This window comes from Lactuca sativa, chromosome 2 (assembly GCF_002870075.4).
Source record: "Lactuca sativa cultivar Salinas chromosome 2, Lsat_Salinas_v11, whole genome shotgun sequence".
NCBI lineage: Eukaryota > Viridiplantae > Streptophyta > Magnoliopsida > Asterales > Asteraceae > Lactuca > Lactuca sativa.
The window spans coordinates 209,053,119-209,073,546 of NC_056624.2; the positions used below are offsets into that span (position 1 = coordinate 209,053,119).

The 20,428-nt window shown below is 40.0% G+C and overlaps 1 protein-coding gene across 1 annotated transcript; it reads left to right on the forward strand.

Moving 5' to 3' along the window:
* Nucleotides 1–1,723: 1,723 nt before the first annotated feature.
* Nucleotides 1,724–3,107, forward strand: LOC111906255 (probable aquaporin PIP2-5). Its single transcript, XM_023902016.2, has 4 exons — nucleotides 1,724–2,093; nucleotides 2,279–2,574; nucleotides 2,666–2,806; nucleotides 2,924–3,107. The coding sequence occupies exons 1-4, from the start codon at nucleotides 1,793–1,795 to the stop codon at nucleotides 3,041–3,043; spliced, it is 858 nt and encodes a 285-aa protein (XP_023757784.1). The 5' UTR covers nucleotides 1,724–1,792; the 3' UTR covers nucleotides 3,044–3,107.
* The last annotated feature ends 17,321 nt before the right edge of the window (nucleotides 3,108–20,428 follow it).

The window sequence follows — 20,428 nt, forward strand, 5'->3', positions numbered from 1 at the left end:
TAATATTTATATATTCATTTCTATGACTAATAATTTTTCATTTGTATGATTGATAATTGACGAATTTCGCCTCTTATTTTTGTATGAGTTTCCTATAACAAGCAAGCTAGATTCCAAAGTTTATGGTAACCAAAACAAATCCATAAAACCTTACGACATGGTGACAAAACTCAAGGGACTAGAGATAGATAAATTTCCTCAAACAAGCAACATGAATTTTGTTATTTTTGGAAAAAGATGGAGCTCTAAAAAAACTTGTTACTAAATGTTTACAAGAATAAAACACAAGTGATTAAGTGTATACAAAAACAAAACTTAAATGGTTGGATGCATACAAAAACAATAAATCATTAACCGTAAAACATACATTAACGGTTATAATGATATTTTGTGAATATTTAAACATTTTAAAAACATAAAGATTATATATATGGAAAATAAAACTTTATTACATTGTACTTATTATCCTTAATTTATTGGGCTAATGACCTAGAAAGGTAACGAATTTTTGTCTTTGTTCATATTTGGGTAATTATGTTTTTTTCGTTCACATTTGACCATTGAACTTGTTTGACCTGTTCAAAATAGGTTAATATGACCGGTAATTACGGTAATATTACCCTATTATGAACAGGTCAAACAAGTTTAAATGTGTACGAAAAAAAAAAATGGTTACCTAAATACGGACAAAAACTAAAGTTTCTTACCCGTTGTGGTAATATTGGACAAGAACCGTCTTAGGGACTGTGTGTCCTGGGATCAAGCTCCGAAAGTTAATGAACAATTAGGTTAGGCTTGGTCTAACCCAGTTTAGTCTCGGCTAGTCATGATGGGGTAAGCTGTGTTGCTCGGTCTTTAAAACACATACAACATAGCCCCTTAAGCGTATACAACCTAACTCCTAACTAGTTGGGCCTAAACTGAGTTGACCCAAGACTTAACCATATCCTCATACACAAGACCGGACAACCCAATTTCATTTCCCATCTATGGATCTTATGACTACTTGCACTTAACATAAAGAACCCAATATTACCAAAATAGGTAAGGAACTTTGGTTTTTGTCTAAATTAAGGTAACCATGTTTTTTTCGTACACATTTGACCAATAAACTTGTTTGTAATGTTCATAATAGGGTAATGTTACCGCTAATTACCGGTCATATTACCATATTTTGAATAGGTCAAACAAGTTTAATGGTCAAATATGAACGAAGAAAACATAATTATCTAAATGTATACAAAGACAAAAGTTGATTACCTTTCTAGGTCATTAACCCTAATTTATTAATGAATTTAGTTTTAATATTTTATACACTAGAAGATACATAAATCATTCAATTATTTGTGCATTTATTCTAACAAGAGGATCCCATATATGCACTTCACAACAAAACTAAAACCTGAAACACATTACCACATATACATTTTTACACCAATTATAAACCACAAAAAATGGAACAAAATCATTTATGAAGATTCAGTAGTGCGTCATCCAGATTCGTAAAAAAAAACAAAAAACAAAAGGTGTGAATTGTAATTTTTTTGTTGTAAGGTGGTGGGACAACGTCAAATGGGTCGGTGAAAACGAAATTTACAAAATGTAGTGTGTTTTGGACGGCAATTTTTCCCGTTCTTCATAATTACAATCCACCTACCCCAAAAATAGCCGTTGTACACTCTACACCCTTCTTATCTTCAATCCCTTTATATATACATACACTCCCCACTTCTCCCTTCATCACTCCGACTCCACCACCATCAGCCGACTTTCTCTCTGCTGCCAAATTAACATGACGAAAGATGTGCAGGAGCAAGGTTCGTTTTCCGCCAAGGACTACCACGACCCACCGCCGGCGCCGTTGATAGACCCGGGGGAGCTTACCAAGTGGTCCTTCTACAGAGCTCTCATCGCTGAGTTCATTGCCACCCTTCTCTTCCTTTATATTACTGTTTTAACTGTTATCGGCTACAAGAGTCAAACCGACCCCGCCCTGAACCTCGACCAGTGCGGCGGAGTTGGTATCCTCGGTATCGCCTGGGCCTTCGGAGGCATGATCTTTGTTCTTGTTTACTGCACCGCCGGTATCTCCGGTAAGTTTTCATTTTCTCAATGCTCCGGTGTAATAAATAATTGAACCATGTTATGAAAATCCCAAAATGCCCTTGTTGGATAGGAATGCACATGGTAAATAAAGTAGATGCGAAAGAAGTTTTTATGCCTTTTTACTTTTTTACCGTTGGTAAATATTTATGTAAATGTGATGACTATAATGCAGGAGGTCACATTAACCCAGCAGTGACGTTTGGTTTATTCTTGGCTCGTAAAGTGTCATTGATCCGTGCAATCATGTACATGGTGGCTCAGTGCTTAGGAGCCATTTGTGGTGTGGGTTTGGTCAAGGCTTTCCACAAAAGCTACTACATGCGGTACGGCGGAGGAGCCAACGAACTCGCCGACGGCTACAACAAAGGCACCGGACTCGGCGCTGAGATCATCGGAACTTTCGTCCTGGTCTACACCGTCTTCTCCGCCACCGACCCCAAGAGAAGCGCCCGTGACTCCCATGTTCCAGTACGAACAACACTACCGAATTTTAACATTAATCTGTGATTTTTGTGTGTTTAAGATTGGAAAATAACTTGAATTGGGTTTTGGATTGTAGGTTTTGGCGCCACTTCCGATTGGGTTTGCGGTGTTCATGGTTCACCTTGCCACCATTCCTATCACCGGTACCGGAATCAACCCGGCTAGGAGTCTTGGAGCTGCTGTCATTTACAACAAAGCCAAAGCTTGGGATGATCAGGTATATAAAAGTAAAAATAAAAATAAAATAAAACATTTAATCAGCAAACAATGGTGTGGTAGTTGATGCATTATATGGTGTACTTTGTCTGAATTTGCGTTTTCATTGTGATGACAGTGGATATTCTGGGTGGGACCATTCATCGGAGCAGCCATTGCAGCTTTCTACCACCAATTTATATTGAGAGCTGGTGCAATCAAAGCCCTTGGATCATTCAGAAGCACCACCAATAACTGATGAGATTTCAATTATTGTATTTTCTCAATTGAAAAATGAAATAATATTTATGTTCCAATTTTCATTTTAGCCTTCAAAAGCAAGTTAAGTGTATAATAATGTCTGGCAGGAAGGGTATAAGAGTAAGTTCGTCCAATAGATCACTTTTCATATCGCAAAATCAACCAACCATTTTTTCATAGACGGAACATGTGGGAATTAAAAGTTAGTGGATAAATCAACTAATAGTTTAAAAAAATTTCAAAACAAATTCATGTTTATCTATAAAAGATTGAATTATTACCTATTAATTTTACTATATATATTATTTCGTTGGAATAATTTTAAAGTTTATAACTCTTTTTTTTTTTTTTTTTTCTACCAACGTAGGATCATGTTACATAAATTATAAGGATAATTAATTAAAATCAACTAAAACGTAACAATAATTAAAGAAATTCACATTCAAATCCTCGTCGACGTGAAAAACAAACATTTGACTAAATGGCAATCATCAATTATATAATACTTATCTATTTTGCTACTGTAAGCCAAGTTGAAATTTTAGGTATTAAATTGTCCGACTTTAAAAGCTATAGAAGTTTGTGGAACATGATTGAGTTGAACAGAGACATAAACGACTTAGGCCATCTCAGATGTTAATGTTCTATTTGACGACATTTATGTTTTTTTATTTAAGGTTTTTATCATAAAGAAAAATAATCATTACAAATAGAGTAAATTACACGAATGGTCCCTATGGTTTGGGGTAATTTTCACGTTTGGTCCCTAATTTATTTTTTTAACTCGAAAAGTCTTTATTATTTGTTTTTGTTGCGTGTTTGGTCCCTATCTTATATAAAAAGATTATTTTGCCATTGCCTTTTTAATTTATTTAAATAGACACACCTCAACTCCACTTCCAGCTCACATTATCTTACCTTACATATCCCACTTTATTTAAATAAATTAAAAAATCAAGGACAAAATAGTCTTTTTAAGTAAGACAAGGACCAATCGCGCAACAAAAACACACTGTGGGGACCTTCCGAATTAAAAAAATAAGTTAGGGACCAAACACACAAATTACCCCAAACCATAGAGACCATTTGTGTAATTTACTCTTACAAATAAATGACAAAATTTAAGTTCATATCTTGTTGTGTTTGAAAGAGATTTTTTTCTCATAAAACTACCATGGTTATATTTGACGCGCCACAACTAACTGATAAACTAGTTTATTTTTTTGAATTTTTTTTAAGTTGTTAAGTTTGATAAACCAAAAAGTAGTTTTTTTTTTTTTTTTTTTTTTTTTTTTTTTTTTTTTAAATTTTTAAAAAACTACTTAAATTTAGCTTTTTCTGAGTTTTTAATTTTTTTTCAAATATACCCCTTAATTAATTATATAAACTATATATTCTTTTAAATGTCATTTAATATCTTTTAGCTACTTTCTCGGTTAAAGTTTTAACTATCAACTAATTTTTCAGCTAGTACGCCAAACTTAACATATATCTCCAATTTTTCATTTGACAACCACGACTTTATCTTTCAAAAAGGCAATTTATATTAAAAAGTTTTTTTTTTTTTTTTTTTTTTCGGAAAACATCACTTTTCTAAGAAACCGTCTTTTTAGAATACAACTTAATATGTAACCATTCAACACGGATTGTTTGCTAGTAGAAGTGATAAAGACTAAGATCACGTTTGATATGCGTCTGATCGAGTCATGTAAGACGTTTTTGGTTGTCGGTCAGCAAAATGTGTTTGATAATCAAACTTTGGCCATCTGATTCGGTAAGAAATGCCTGACCTAGAAAGAAGTTGGCAGAAGGCTGACTGAGAAAGAAAGCAAGGCTTTCCAATAATACATTTGCCCTTGAATAAAAACACAGCTCAACAAGTGAAGTGGGAGGTTACGGGAATTAAACTCAGGTCTCCACTGTACATACAATGGCGTTTACCAGCAAACTAAAGAGTTTTTTATGTTTTAATCTCTAAAATAGTATATTTAATGTCTATTATGCTGGAAGTTTTGTATACATTATTATTATTATTATTATTATTATTATTATTATTATTATTATTATAAAGAGCACCAAGGTAAAATGGTCATTTTGTATTAGTCAGTACATTCAGTTAGATGTACAATCAAACAACATTGTTTCTTACTCAATCAACACTTTCTCAGTCAGCAACTATCAAACGACCCTAACTTTTTACTAAAACTAACACCAAAATCAAACCGAAAATATTGGTTTTTGACTTTGGAAATACAATACCATCGGTTTTTTCTGTTTTAGTTTTAGTTTCTTGTTTTATTTTTATTATTATTATTTTTTTAATATTCACTTGTTTCTTCATCCAGATGGTTGTTAAATGCTATAACAAAAAGTCGAAAACAAATAAATTTCTAAGACATAATACATGATGAGGCACACAAGCTTATTATTTTAATTTTTAATAGAAACTCAAAATGCATAATAATTATTTTAATTTTTAACAAACTTAATTAATTAAACACATTTACTTAATGACCTAATTTTTTGTATTATGGTTCAGTTCGTCTTTCGGTTTTTATATATAAAAAAACAAGTTGCACCCTAAAAAAATGTTTTTCTTTTAAAACAAAAAACCAAACTATTGGTTTTTTTTTTTCGAGAAAAGGTTTAGTTATGGTTTTGAATTTTCTATTTTTTTGTTTTTTTTGTTTATTTTTATTTTTTGGTTTTTGGTAATTATTGGTCGATTAACTTTTGGTTTTGTGTTCATTTGATTACTTAACTATTTTTAACTTTTAAAAATTCATCAAACTTTTGACTTTGTGTTCATTTAGTCACTTAATTTTTGGTTTGGCTACTTAATTTTTAGATTTATACTCATTTAGTCACCTAACTTTTAAAATTGTGCTAATTTAGTCACTATATTTTTGAAAAAATTTAAAAGTTTAGTGATTAAATGAACACAATTTTAAAAGTTAGGTGACTAAATGTGATCAAACCAAAAATTAAGTGACTAACTGAGCATAAAACAAAAAGTTGGATGATCTTTTAAAACTTAAAAAAAATTAAATGACTAAATAAATACAAACATGAAACATCTTCAATAAACCCTAATGATATGACATATGTATGTAAGACCCACACCTACACTTCTACAAACATGTCGATTTAGGAATGTATATTAACCAACACTCGTTTGTATTTAAATAAAAAACACAATAATATAAGATTTTTTTATATAAGTTAAACATGATTGAACATGGAAGATTGATAAATGCACAACAAAATTTAGAAAAGGTTAAAAGCATGATATAGATCGAACTATAGCTACAACTCACTCATTATATCTTGATTTAGAAGGCAAGTAAAGACAAAGCCCACCATTGCTTTTCTTTTGCGCAATATACTTAAATTACTATTTAAGACAATTTACTTATTTCATCATCATTAATGTCCATTAATGTCATAGGTGGGTTTATAACTTTTTTTTATGTAAAGTTGTATATCAAACTAAATTTTACTCGGATGGTATCTTTATTTAAGCCGCATACCACTATCAATGTCTTCGCTGTTCATTACATGACAATTGTCATTCATTACATTAGAATTAAAAGACCATTAGACTATTTGGTATGGGCCTTTGAACATAGTTGAGAGGCTATGCTTGAACCACTCAACGGTGAATACCGTCCTGTCTTTCGGTTGTGTTGATGCATGTGACCCTCTCATTGTATCTCAACGGCAAAATCTGGAAACAGTCTCAAACGCGGTCTAATTTTTTATTATTTTTTTTAAATAGTTAAAAATACATACCATCTCACTCATAGGACCGTGTCTCACTAATGGAGAGAGAATCTTGGGTTCCACATATATAGTATCTCCAAAAGAGCCCTTATGGAGAGAAGGGGAACTCCAACATATATAGTCACTCATCAGACTGTGTCACACCGATGTGAAATGCTTCCAACAAACGTTTATAGGCAACAATCAAATTTGCAACAAAACATTTTTGGTACATCATCTTCCATACCAACTTTTCAAGCACAACTAACCCTTCAACCAATTTCTACCCAACAACCACCACTCACACAACCATCGGTATAATTTGTTACCGAAACTCAAGCTGAATGTAGTCAAAAAATGAAAGGGAAAGCAAAATCAAAAGGGAATAGCCAAGAGAATCAAGAAGGTCCACAATGGTGGACGCTAGGGGAGAAATATGCTTTAGCGGAAATGTGGCGTGAGACATCAAAAAATAACACTAAAGAAAATGGTATAAAGAAAAGTGCTTTTTAGAAAGCGGCGCCCATAAAATTTTATGCTATGTTGAACAAAACTTCATACTGAAACACCGATATGCTTATTAGTAAATGACGAAAAATTGAACAAGAGGTGCACCAAGTTCAACGGTATCTACAAAAATCTTTATCGAAAAATGAAACTAGTTGCAATGACTTCAATTTGTTTAAAGCCGCAAAAATGCAATATCGAGTGGCGATGGGTCATACTTTCTAGTTTAAGATACCATGAGAGATGTTGAGAAGAGATCCAAAATGGAATCGATGTCCAACGTCGTCGCCGGAGCAATCTAATAGGTCAAGAAATTCTAATTTAGTTTTGGATGCACAAACTCACATCGACCTTAACATCAACGCGGATGAAATTTTGGACAACATTGAAGAGATCTCCCCTCCTTGGCGACCGATAAGATGTGACATATGATAGAAATTAAAATGAAATTCCAAAAACACATAATACTGCAATAAGAAGAACATTTTTTAAAATGTGATTCCTTGGAAATACTTTGTCGAGAAAAACAGCTCAGCGGGAGGGAGAAAAACTCATGAATGACTTGACAATTCTTATGAAAAGCATCGGGGTTTGGCGCCCGAAGCTCTTGAAGTGGTGCAAGTGTTGAAGGCGAAGACTCGCTGTAACGTCCCAAAAACCATGATAAAAATTTTCATTTTCAAAAGACATTTTTATAAAATCCATAAATGATCGAACATTGGTTTCGAAACAAAACCATAAAAATCAGAGTATCAAAATCATCTCTCAAAACATAATTCAATAGGAGGATGTGTACGATCACACATTCGTCTTGCCCCAATCATCTGAATTATCTGAAAACATTTAAATCCACAACTGTAAGCCAAAGCTTAGTGAGTTACCTCAAAATACCCCACATAACAATACATAGACAATACATGCACATCGGGCCCACAACTTAAGGCTGGATTGCCCCCGGGCCTATAACACGCAGATTGGATTGTCCTCCGGGCCCACAAACAAAAAGACTGGATTGCCCACGGGCCCAAAGCCACAAATACTGGATTGCCCCGGGGCCCACAACCACAATGACTGGATTGCCCACCCTAAGCCCACGCGTAATACTAGATTGCTCTCGAGCCCACAACTTAAGATTAGACTACACCTGGGCCTACAACCTCAGATTGGATTGCTCTCGGGTATGTTGGCCTATCGCACAAAGCAGTATCGTCTTAACCTAACCACATTTTATCAATATAAGCCCCAAAAGAATAACAAGCAAGCACAAGTAATCATAATTGATATATTAGTCTAACAGAACATTACAACATAAAAACATCGTTCACACAAGGGCACATACTGCAACACAAAGTATAGTGAGAAAACTCTCCTAAACTACTCAACAAAAGCTTAACAGTTATCTCAGCAACAAAACAGCCATCCCAAGCTTCAATAGTCTAGAAATGGAGTGACTTTGATGGATCCAAACTTGGAACAACATTCCTTGCAACCAAAAGTGCTTTCTTGATCTTTAAGCTTAATCAAAATATCACCAAAAACATCCAAAAGAGGAGATAGGATACGGAAGGAGCTCAAATCTTGAAGAGGGATGCTAGGGTTGATCCCAAGGATTTCTAGATTTGATGGAGGCTAAGAGAATACCCAAAAAGATCAATCCTTACCTTTAAATACATTAAACCCTAAAATCCATGAGCTTGGGATGCATAACGCTCACCTCGTGACAACCAATTTGTCACCTCATTATGAGTCTCACATCGTGGCACCACGCTTGTCACCTCATGACAACATGTTTGTCACCTTGTGATGACGAGTTTTCACCAAATTCCACTTCAACTTCAAACAGTCGTAACTTCTTCGTTTTAACTCTATTTTCGGCGATCTTTATATGCACGGAAAGGTATTGACGAGCCCCACAACCCTATATCATTATGAGGGATGTCAAAAAGTTTCGTGGGACCCCGTTCCCATGGGGGCCCCATCCCGTTTGTGGGAGTTTTTAAAAAAAAATCGAGGGCGGGGACGGGGGCGGGGGCGGGGGCAAGGTTAACCCATGTTTTAATTTCGGGGGCGGGGCGGGTGTGGGCAATCTCATCCCGAAACCCCATGGGGACCCCGTTAATAAATTACACATATTTACATATATTAATTATATAAATATAATAAAAATAACATTATTTTGAGCTTCCAAAATTCATCAAAAAAACATGTTTTTAAGTTGTTAGTATAATGTTTTTAAGATGACATAACTTTTTTATTTTTAACATGTAAAATTCTGTTATAATAATTATTTGTTACCTATTTGTTTCTTTTTGCCTAAATAACAACTTCTTTTAGCCCAAAAAAAGTCAGCCCAAAATTAATCGGGGGCAGGGCGGGGATAATAAAGGGAATTCGGGGGCGGGGGCGGGGGCGGGGGATGCACTCCCCGGCCCGTTTGCCCCTGTTGACATACCTAATCATTACTTTTGACTTAATACATGTCAAGCTAAAACGGTAATTCGTTCAAGAAGCCCGAATATTATTTTTCCCATTTTACCGTTTTGCTTCAAAGCACAAATCGAAGGCTTTAATAACTCAATCCAACATTATCAACATCCGAAACAGTACGACTTTATTACCTTGAAGCCCAAGAAATTTACTCGATCCATTTACGGCCCGTTATCCCGATATTACAAACATCCTAAAATTAGGTGTTACACTCAAGAAAAAAAGTAGGGAAAATCTTTAACTCTTAGAATCCTTGTATGTTTTGAATTTATCATAAATTTTTTTATGGTTGTAAGTTTTATTTAAATTCTGTAAGGTCAAACCTTGAAATATGATGATGTTTGAAATAAATCTTTCAGCATCAGCGCATATCTCAGCATCAACATCAGCATTTCAATAGCTCAGTGTATTGAGATTTATTCAGTGCATTGTAACAGATTTTGTATTTATCTTGTTTCCATAGTTAGCGTAAATTAGTAAGCTGGCATATCCCTGATTTATAGGGATTGTCCAGAATAGTAGTATATAATCTTTTGTATCAGTTTGTAATAGGCTACGCCTTTCACAAACCCTAATAGCCGCTTTATGCACACGATAATCTCTTTGTGAGATTATCTTTCTTAGTGAAAGTTTTTCTTTGTGAATTCTTATTGTTCTTATTTACTGTCATTGTTTGATAAATTGATTGATCTAAGGTCTTTTCAATTGGTATCAGAGCAGGTTTCTTTTATCAAACAAATGACTTCATCTTCTTCTTCGTCAAACTCATCAAATCATCCTTCCGCTAAAATTCCTCCTTTTGATGAAACAAATTTTGCTATGTGGAAAATAAAGGTTCTATATGCTTTAGAGTCAGTAGATGAAGACATGTTGGACATCGTCGAAAAGGGTCCATACGTCCCGATGTATCAGCCTCTGAAAAACAACGTTCCTGATGGTGCTATGAAGAAAATGCCTAGAGAAAACTGGACGGCAGATGACAAAAGAAAAAATGGTCTAGATGTTCGTGCTCGTGCTGCAATCAGCTACGCTCTGCCATACAATATCTTTGGGCTGGTTCAAAATTGCATCTTAGCAAAAGAGATGATGGACACTCTGACTGTATCTTTTGAAGGCACTGAAGAAGTCAAGTCTACTCAAATAAATGATCTTAACAGAAGGTATGAACATTTTTTTGCAAAGAAAGGTGAAACTTTGACTCAAACCTTTAACAGGTCCAATACTCTTGTTAATGATCTGCGAAGATTAGATCAGTTGAAGCATAGAACTGTTCTAGTGCAGAAGTTTTTGGATTCTCTGGGTGCATGTTGGGAGAACCATGTTGATGTGCTGAAAAATAGTGAGAAGATCAACACTATGGACTTCCAAAGTCTCTATGGAAACCTTCGATACTATGAGGAATCCAAGCTTCAGAGAAAGGAGCTGATGAAGGATTCTCAGCGTGAATCATCTGTAGCTTTGTTCTCAAACAAAAAGCTAGTGTCAGATTCAGACACTGAAAGCCATTCAGACACTGATTCCTTCTAAATTGACACTGATGATCTTGAAAAGGTTGTGGCTAGTGCAACTTTGATTGTAAAGACTTTTGAGAAATCAGGCCGAAACTTCTCAAAGTTTCAGAAGAAGATGGGTGGAAAGTTTTCAAAAAGATCAGAAGCTGATAAAAAACTTGGTACTGATAAGAAAGGGAAAGCTCAGTGCTTTAACTGTGGGAGCACTGATCATTTTGCAAAAGAATGTAAACAAAGAACCCAAGGCTCGGATGAATATTGGAAGCAGAAGTACAACAAGCTGATTGAGAAACTGAAAGCAAAGAACTTGGAACATAAAGTTTTTGTTGCTGAAGAAGAAAAATGGAAGACTGATGAGGAGTCATCAGATGATGAAGTCAAGTGTCTGATGGTAAAGATAGAAGACACTGATGTTTTTTAAAAAGGCACAAGTACATTTGATGTTGATATGTCTGATGCAGTTGAAAATTCCAGGAAGCACAACACTAACTCTCCTTCAATGTATCAGGTTAAAAACTTTGTTTCCTATTCAATGAATGAAAAAATCAAAATGTTTGAGTATTTGGGTGTTATTAATTCTAGGAAGAATCAAACAATAAGGGATTTGCAAAATCAACTTGATCTTCTTAAAACTGAAATATCCATGAAAAATAACATTATTGATTCCACTCAGGAAAATCTTAGAATCACTAGTTTGTCAAACTCATCTTTGTCTGCTGAAATTGATTATGTTAAAGATCTTTTGATCAAAGAACAAACTGTGCTTCAAACTTGGGCAAACTCTCACAAAAATGCTAATTATATTATTTCTGCTCAAATTCCACATTCATGTGAGAAAATTCTTGGGGGAAATTTTGCTGAAGCTGAAAAAGTTTTTAAATCTCAAGAAAAAGAATCTGAATTTTATTCCATGAATGAGATGAAAAACAATTTCAAAAACAAGTTTGTCAGTAACTCTTTTATTAATCAGAGTCTAATTGATGAATACTGTGTTACTAACTCTAATGGTGTCACTGAGTGCAATGTTGAAATTACCGGAATTGAGCCAACCTCTTACCCTGCACATCTTGTAAAACTAACTCCTCTCACTGAGAATATTATTGCCTTCCCTATCTCAAATGGAGTGTTTCACGCTGTTCATGAACAACTTAAGCATTTTCCTGATTGCAATGCATTTGTTAATAAGTCCAAATCAGACACTGATGATAGCTCATCATCTATCACTGATCATAATTTGTCTGACACTGAATTCAGTTGTGATTCAATGATAAACAAAAGGACACAAAGCTCTCTTGGTGAATCTTACAAGTCAAAATGTGTTAAGTCCAAAAAAATGCTCACCAAGAAGAACTTTGGTACTAGAATTTGTTACAGATGTGGTGATACCTCTCATAAGATCAGTGAATGTTCATTTGATAAATTATCTTTAAGAGCTGATAATATTAAAGTTAGAAATGAAAAATGGACTCTTAAGTCAAATTCTTTAAACTGTCTTCCTAAGGAGTGTTATAACCTATTATCAAATTGTAACACCGAAAATTTTAAAATTTATTTTAAACAATTTATAAAAACATTTCTCTTTTAATTTCATAAAACATCAAATTTCAAATTCCAATATGTATCATACAAATCCCAAGATCACATAATTATATCGAATTCCTCCACGTGTGTACAGATCAAGCCGGCGCCTTCCCACGGTCATCGCTAGTACCTGAAACAACAACACTAACACTGTAAGCACAAAGCTTAGTGAGTTCCCCAAAATACCACACATAAAACACATATTAGCCACTCGAGGCCATAACTCTATGGGTCCGTGCACCCAACTCTGTGAACCCTCAGGTTCTAACTCTGTGAACCTTCCGGTCCCAACTCTATAAACATGCACAGCATAAATCACATAGAAATAATGCAGTACAACACATAACATGCACATAACATACATACTCTAACACATAACTCTGATTAACGACTCAAGGTAAAGTATAGTGAGAAGACTCACCTCGCGTGTCTCGGTATCTCACGATCCCTGGAAATCCCTCGTGCTCGATCCTCCGAGCTCTAATCCTCCTATAACATCACAAGACTCTAATTAACACTTTTATCTCTAAAGTTGACTATCCCTAAGAAGTCAACACAGGTCAACGGTCAACGGTCAACGGTCAACGGTCAACTTTGACCGGACTCGGCGAGTGCACGCGGCAACTCGGCGAGTCTAGACGTTCTCATCAACTCTCTAGGATTCCCTTTCTACACGTCGAGTACCCCCCCTGACTCGACGAGTTCCACCTGGAAGAATCGCGGGACCACCCCGACTCAACTCGCCGAGTCTCAAGAACGACTCGGCGAGTCCCAGCTCGACTCAGACCACATGACAATCCTCTCTAACTCGCCCTGACTCACTGGGTCAACTCCTGACTCGTCTGGACCACTCACTGGCCGGTCCAAGGCAATCTTCAAGCTACTCGCCGAGTCTGCTCATCGGACTCGGCGAGTCCATTCCATGCAATCACTCAAACTTGCTTCCAAGGTCAGATCTACTCCAACAATTCATAGATCTGGCCCTCCTAGACTGATTCATCACGTAAAGTCCTAGTCTTGATGCATTAACAACCTCTATATGACTAATCATGAAGAATCTTCAACAAATCTCACTACCCAAGGTCATGACCTCCATTGTTCTCTATAAAGCTTGAAGAATGAGACTCTCTGGACCTCTATGGATCCAGATCCGAAGTCTCATCACTAGCATGGGACTATTTGGCCATCAAATCAACTCAACAAGGCCATAAGAAACCCTAAAATCGGTTATACTTCACAAAACAGGAGATGAGTCGAGATTATACCTTTAGATTGAAGGGTCAAGCTTCCAATCCACCAAATAGCAGTCCCCTTTGCCTCCTCTTAGCTAGAGCCTCCTTCTTCTTTGCTAAACAACACACAAATGTCAAGAAATGCCTCCTTTCACTCTCAAATCGCTAAAGCACTTTTAGGGTTTCTCTCTATGGACTGATGGATGCAAATGACGGCCATAAGGCCATTTAAATAGGTCCCAAACCCGAGAAATTAGGGTTTCATTAAACAGCGTGGACTCGTCGAGTCCATATCCTGGACTCGCCGAGTCCGAACGAATCCCGCGTCCAGAATCGCGACCCTACTCGGCGAGTCTGAGCTCCAACTCGCCGAGTCCCTTCTCAAAACTCAAAATATTAAAGCAATAAAATACCTGGAGATCCGGGCTGTTACAATTCTCCCCCACTAGGATTAGACTTCGCCCTCGAAGTCTCGCTCTAAAATAGCTCCGGATGCTGAGCCCGCATCTCGCGCTCCGGCTCCCAGGTCATCTCTGATCCCTTCCGGTGTTGCCACTGAACCAACACCAAAGGTACCTCCTTGTTCCTCAGAACCTTGATCTTCCGATCTCTGATGGCTACTGGTCTCTCGGCGTAATTCAGGCTCGCATCTACCTGAATATCCTCTAATGGAACTACTGCCGACTCATCGGCAATACATTTCCTCAATTGCGACACATGAAAAGTGTCGTGGGTTTGCCCCAACTCTGCTGGCAATTCCAAACGATAGGCTACCCGGCCTACCCTTGCAATCACGCGAAATGGCCCAATATACCGGGGCCCCAACTTGCCCCTCTTCCTGAATCGAATCACCCCTTTCCAAGGAGAGACCTTCAGGAGAACGAAGTCACCGACCTGAAACTCAAGCTCGGACCGGCGTCTGTCTGCATAACTCTTCTGTCGACTCTGGGCGGTCAACAACCTCTGTCTGACCTGCTGAATCTGCTCTGTCGTCTGAAGCACTATCTCGGTACTGCCCATCACTCTCTGCCCGACCTCTCCCCAGCAAATGGGGGTCCGACACCTCCTACCATACAACAGCTCAAAGGGTGGCATACCAATGCTCGAATGATGGCTGTTGTTGTAGGAAAACTCTGCCAAGGGTAGATACGCATCCCAGCTACCCCCAAAATCCAACACACATGCTCGAAGCATGTCCTCAAGCGTCTGAATCGTCCGCTCACTCTGACCGTCCGTCTGGGGATGATATGCGGTACTAAAATGCAATCTAGTACCCAACTCCTCATGAAATCTCTTCCAGAATCTGGAAGTAAAGCGCACATCACGGTCTGAAACAATCGAGATCGGCACCCCATGCCGAGATACCACTTCTCTCACATATAACTCTGCCAACTTCTCTGCTGAAGAACTCTCACTGATGGCAAGGAAGTGAGCGCTCTTCGTCAACCTATCCACAATCACCCAAATTGCATCAACTCCCCTGGCAGTTCTCGGCAATTTGGTGATGAAATCCATAGTGATCTGTTCCCATTTCCATTCGGGAACCTCCAATGGCTGCAACTTGCCATGCGGTCTCTGGTGCTCGGCCTTAACCCTACGGCAGGTCAAGCACCTCTTAACGAACCATGCGACGTCCCTCTTCATACAGGGCCACCAATACTCTCTCCTCAAATCCAAATACATCTTCGTAGCCCCCGGATGGATCGAAAATTTCGACCGATGAGCCTCCTCCATCAAGGAAGTGCGCGTACCACCCACGAACGGTACCCAAATCCGACCCTGAAAAGTCATGAGCCCTCGCCCATCCGTAACGAATTCTGAAACCAAACCAACGACCCGTTCCCTCTTCTGCATCTCCGGCTGCACAGCCTCGGCCTGTGCCCCACGAATGGCATCCAATACCGGAGCTATCATGGTCAATCTCAAACATACATCTCGCAATGGAGTGCTCTCCGCCCTGCGGCTCAACGCATCGGCCACCACGTTGGCCTTGCCCGGATGGTACAGGATCTCACAATCATAATCCTTGACCACATCTAACCACCTCCTCTGACGCATGTTTAGATTGGGCTGATCCATCAAGTACTTCAAGCTCTTATGGTCCGTGTATATCGTACATCGAACCCCATATAAGTAGTGGCGCCAAATCTTGAGGGCGAACACTACTGCCCCCAACTCTAGATCATGCGTGGGATATCTTGCCTCATGAGGCTTCAGCTGCCTCGATGCATATGCTATCACATGACCCCTCTGCATCAACACCGCACCCAACCCCAAAATCGATGCATCACAATATACTACAAAATCCTCCATCCCTTCCGGGAGAGCTAATACCGGGGCTTCGCACAACCTCTGGCGAAGTGTCTCAAAGGAGGTCTGCTGCTCGGGACCCCATGAGAATGCAACACCCTTCCGGGTCAATCTGGTGAGCGGCACTGCGATCTTGGAGAAATCCTTGATAAATCTCCGATAATACCCTGCTAATCCAAGGAAGCTCCTGATCTCAGAGGGTGACTTTGGCACCCCCCAACCCATCACCGCCTCAACCTTGGCCGGATCGACCAGAATCCCTTCCTGGTTAACGAGATGTCCTAGGAACTGGACCTCCCGTAACCAGAAATCACACTTGGAGAACTTTGCATAAAGCTTCTCCGATCTTAGTACCCCAAGGACCTCCCTCAAATGTTCCTCATGCTGCTCCCTAGACCTCGAATACACCAGAATATCATCGATAAATACAATCACCGACCGATCCAACATCGGCCTACATACCCTGTTCATGAGATCCATGAACACCGCCGGGGCATTGGTGAGCCCAAAAGGCATCACCACAAACTCATAATGCCCATAACGTGTCCTGAAAGCTGTCTTCTGGACGTCCTCATCTCGCACCCTCACCTGATGATATCCCGACCTCAAATCGATCTTGGAAAACCAAGATGCTCCCTGCAACTGATCAAATAAATCGTCGATCCTCGGCAACGGGTAACGGTTCTTGACCGTCAGCTTGTTCAACTCCCGGTAATCAATACACATCCGGTGTGAACCATCCTTCTTCTTGACAAACAGAATAGGTGCTCCCCACGGCGAGCTGCTCGGCCGAATAAATCCCTTCCCCAGCAACTCCTGAAGCTGCGAGGATAACTCTTGCATCTCTGGAGGTGCAAGACGATAAGGCACCTTAGCTATAGGCGCAGCCCCCGGAACCAAATCAATACCAAACTCTACTTGCCTCACAGGAGGTACTCCCGGCAGCTCCTCGGGAAAGACATCTGGAAACTCACATACCACCGGTACCTCCCCAACTGAACTCGGTCTCTCGGAAGTCGCTCGCGTATCCATCACATACGCCACAAAACCCTTACAGCCCTGCTGTAGACACTGTCTCGCCCTGGCGGCCGAACAAAAGGCTGATCCCGAACGTGTACCCTCACCGTACACCGAAAGAACTCCCCCACTAGGGTCTCGTATAGTCACCAGCTGACGCTCACAGTCGATAATCGCGCCGAATCGGCTCAACCAGTCCATGCCCATAATGACACAAACATCACCCATCGCAATAGGAATCAGATCAATCGGAAACTCAATCCCGAAGATCTCTAACACACATCCCCGGAAAACCTCTGCGGCACAAATCACTCTATCATCAGCTATGGAGACTCTCAGAGGCCGACTCAGTGCCTCACGACTAGCACTGATATGCTGGCTAAAGGCCAAAGATACAAAAGACCGACTCGCACCCGAGTCAAATAACACTAAAGCAGGTACGGAATTCACAAGAAAAGTACCTACACATAACATAATATAAGCATAACATCATATGTCAAAATAAATACACGAAAGGAAACATACCAGCCACAACATCGGGCGCAGCGCGGACCTCCTCCGCAGTCAGCTGGAAGGCTCTCCCTCGAGCTCTCGGCGTCTCGGCTTTCACAGGCCGACTCTCTGTAACTCTGGTGGCGGCAGGAGCAGACCCCTGAGATGCTCCGCGCAACTGCGGACACTCGGCCTTCCGGTGTCCGGTCTGGTTGCAGTGAAAGCACACTGCAAACCCCTTGGGGCAGTCCTTGGCCATGTGCCCCTCCTTGCCACATTTGTAGCAAGACCCTGCTCGGCAGACTCCGTCATGACCCTTGCCGCACTTTCCGCAAGTGCGGCCCTTCTGGCTCCCTGGTCTGGGATCAGCAGGCTTGGCCCGCTTGGCGGCCGGCTGCGACAACGCCGGTCGCCGATCCCTCCCCTGAGACTCTGCCTCCTCCCTGGCCTGGGTCTCAAGCTCAATCTCCCTCTTCCGGGCATTTGCCTGAAGCTCGGCAAATGTCCGGTACGAGGAGTTCGCAGCGAACTCCCGAATATCCCTCCTCAAGATGCTCAAGTAGCGGCTCATACGTGCCTGCTCAGTGGACACGTGCTCAGGGCAGAACATCGCCCTCTCGTGGAACATCCTCGTGATCGCTGTAACAGACTCAGTACCCTGCTTGAGGGTCAGAAACTCCTGTGCTAAACGCTCCCTCTCCACCTGGGGAACGTACTCATCCCGAAAGATAGTGGTGAACCTCTCCCAGGTCACCGCAGAAAGCTCAGCAGGCGAATAATGCGCTGTCACAAACTTCCACCAGTCCTTCGCTCCCAAGCGAAGCTGGTTCAGCGCGAACCGTACCTTCAAATGCTCAGGAGACGAGCAAGTGAAGAAACACCCCTCTATATCAGATATCCACCTCATAGCTGCCACCGGATCCTGAGTACCATCAAACTCTGGTGGTTTTGTGTTGCTGAACTCACGGAACAGCAACGCATCCCCACCCTGCGGCCTCGCAGCAGCAATCGCTGCGGTAGCCGCTGCAGCAGCAGCCTCAGAAAGAGCGGCATAACGCTCATCAAACGTCTCAATCAAGGTGGTCTTTATAGACCCAAACATCTCCGGTATCTCTGCCCTGATGGCCGCAGCCACATCCTCCTGAATGATCCGGCGGATCTCCTCCTCACTGGTACCACTGCTCTCGGGCATCAAACGTGTCCTCACCATGATCTACCTCTGAAATACAACATACGATAAATTAGAATCCACACGAGTATGCTCACACTCGACAACTCTTTTCTCCTTGATTCTTGGCATTCCAAAGATTCTGACTTGGGCTGCACACCGCTCCGGTGCTTCCAGTAGTACGGGCCCAATACTACTGTCCGCACCGCACCAGAATACACTCCAAGTCCTTCTCTTTGGATCCCAGGTCTCAAGTACTTTATCATGCATAGACTACCCTCTAATAGATTTCTCATAAGTCCCTTGCTGCTACCTACTCACTCTCAAGCATCTCATAGCAGCTCACCTCTCTCTAGGCTAAGGCATCACACATCAGGCCACTCTAGTCCTAATAGCAATACCTAGCCTACTCTAGCATGCGGATACATCATATCAATATCAATATCACATAATATATAAAGGTATTTTGGGAAATCACCGTTCGGGCGCTGACTGATCGTACACACATCTCTTGCTCTGCGTTTTTCGAAAATCTTTTACTCTTTTTGAAAATACATCTCAAATCCTCAGTTTGAGTTCAAATACGCCTGAAGGTGTACTCGAATCCCTCAAACCAAGGCTCTGATACCAACTTGTAACACCGAAAATTTTAAAATTTATTTTAAACAATTTATAAAAACATTTCTCTTTTAATTTCATAAAACATCAAATTTCAAATTCCAATATGTATCATACAAATCCCAAGGTCACATAATTATATCGAATTCCTCCACGTGTGTACAGATCAAGCCGGCGCCTTCCCACGGTCATCGCTAGTACCTGAAACAACAACACTAACACTGTAAGCACAAAGCTTAGTGAGTTCCCCAAAATACCACACATAAAACACATATTAGCCACTCGAGGCCATAACTCTATGGGTCCGTGCACCCAACTCTGTGAACCCTCAGGTTCTAACTCTGTGAACCTTCCGGTCCCAACTCTATAAACATGCACAGCATAAATCACATAGAAATAATGCAGTACAACACATAACATGCACATAACATACATACTCTAACACATAACTCTGATTACCGACTCAAGGTAAAGTATAGTGAGAAGACTCACCTCGCGTGTCTCGGTATCTCACGATCCCTGGAAATCCCTCGTGCTCGATCCTCCGAGCTCTAATCCTCCTATAACATCACAAGACTCTAATTAACACTTTTATCTCTAAAGTTGACTATCCCTAAGAAGTCAACACAGGTCAACGGTCAACGGTCAACTTTGACCGGACTCGGCGAGTGCACGCGGCAACTCGGCGAGTCTAGACG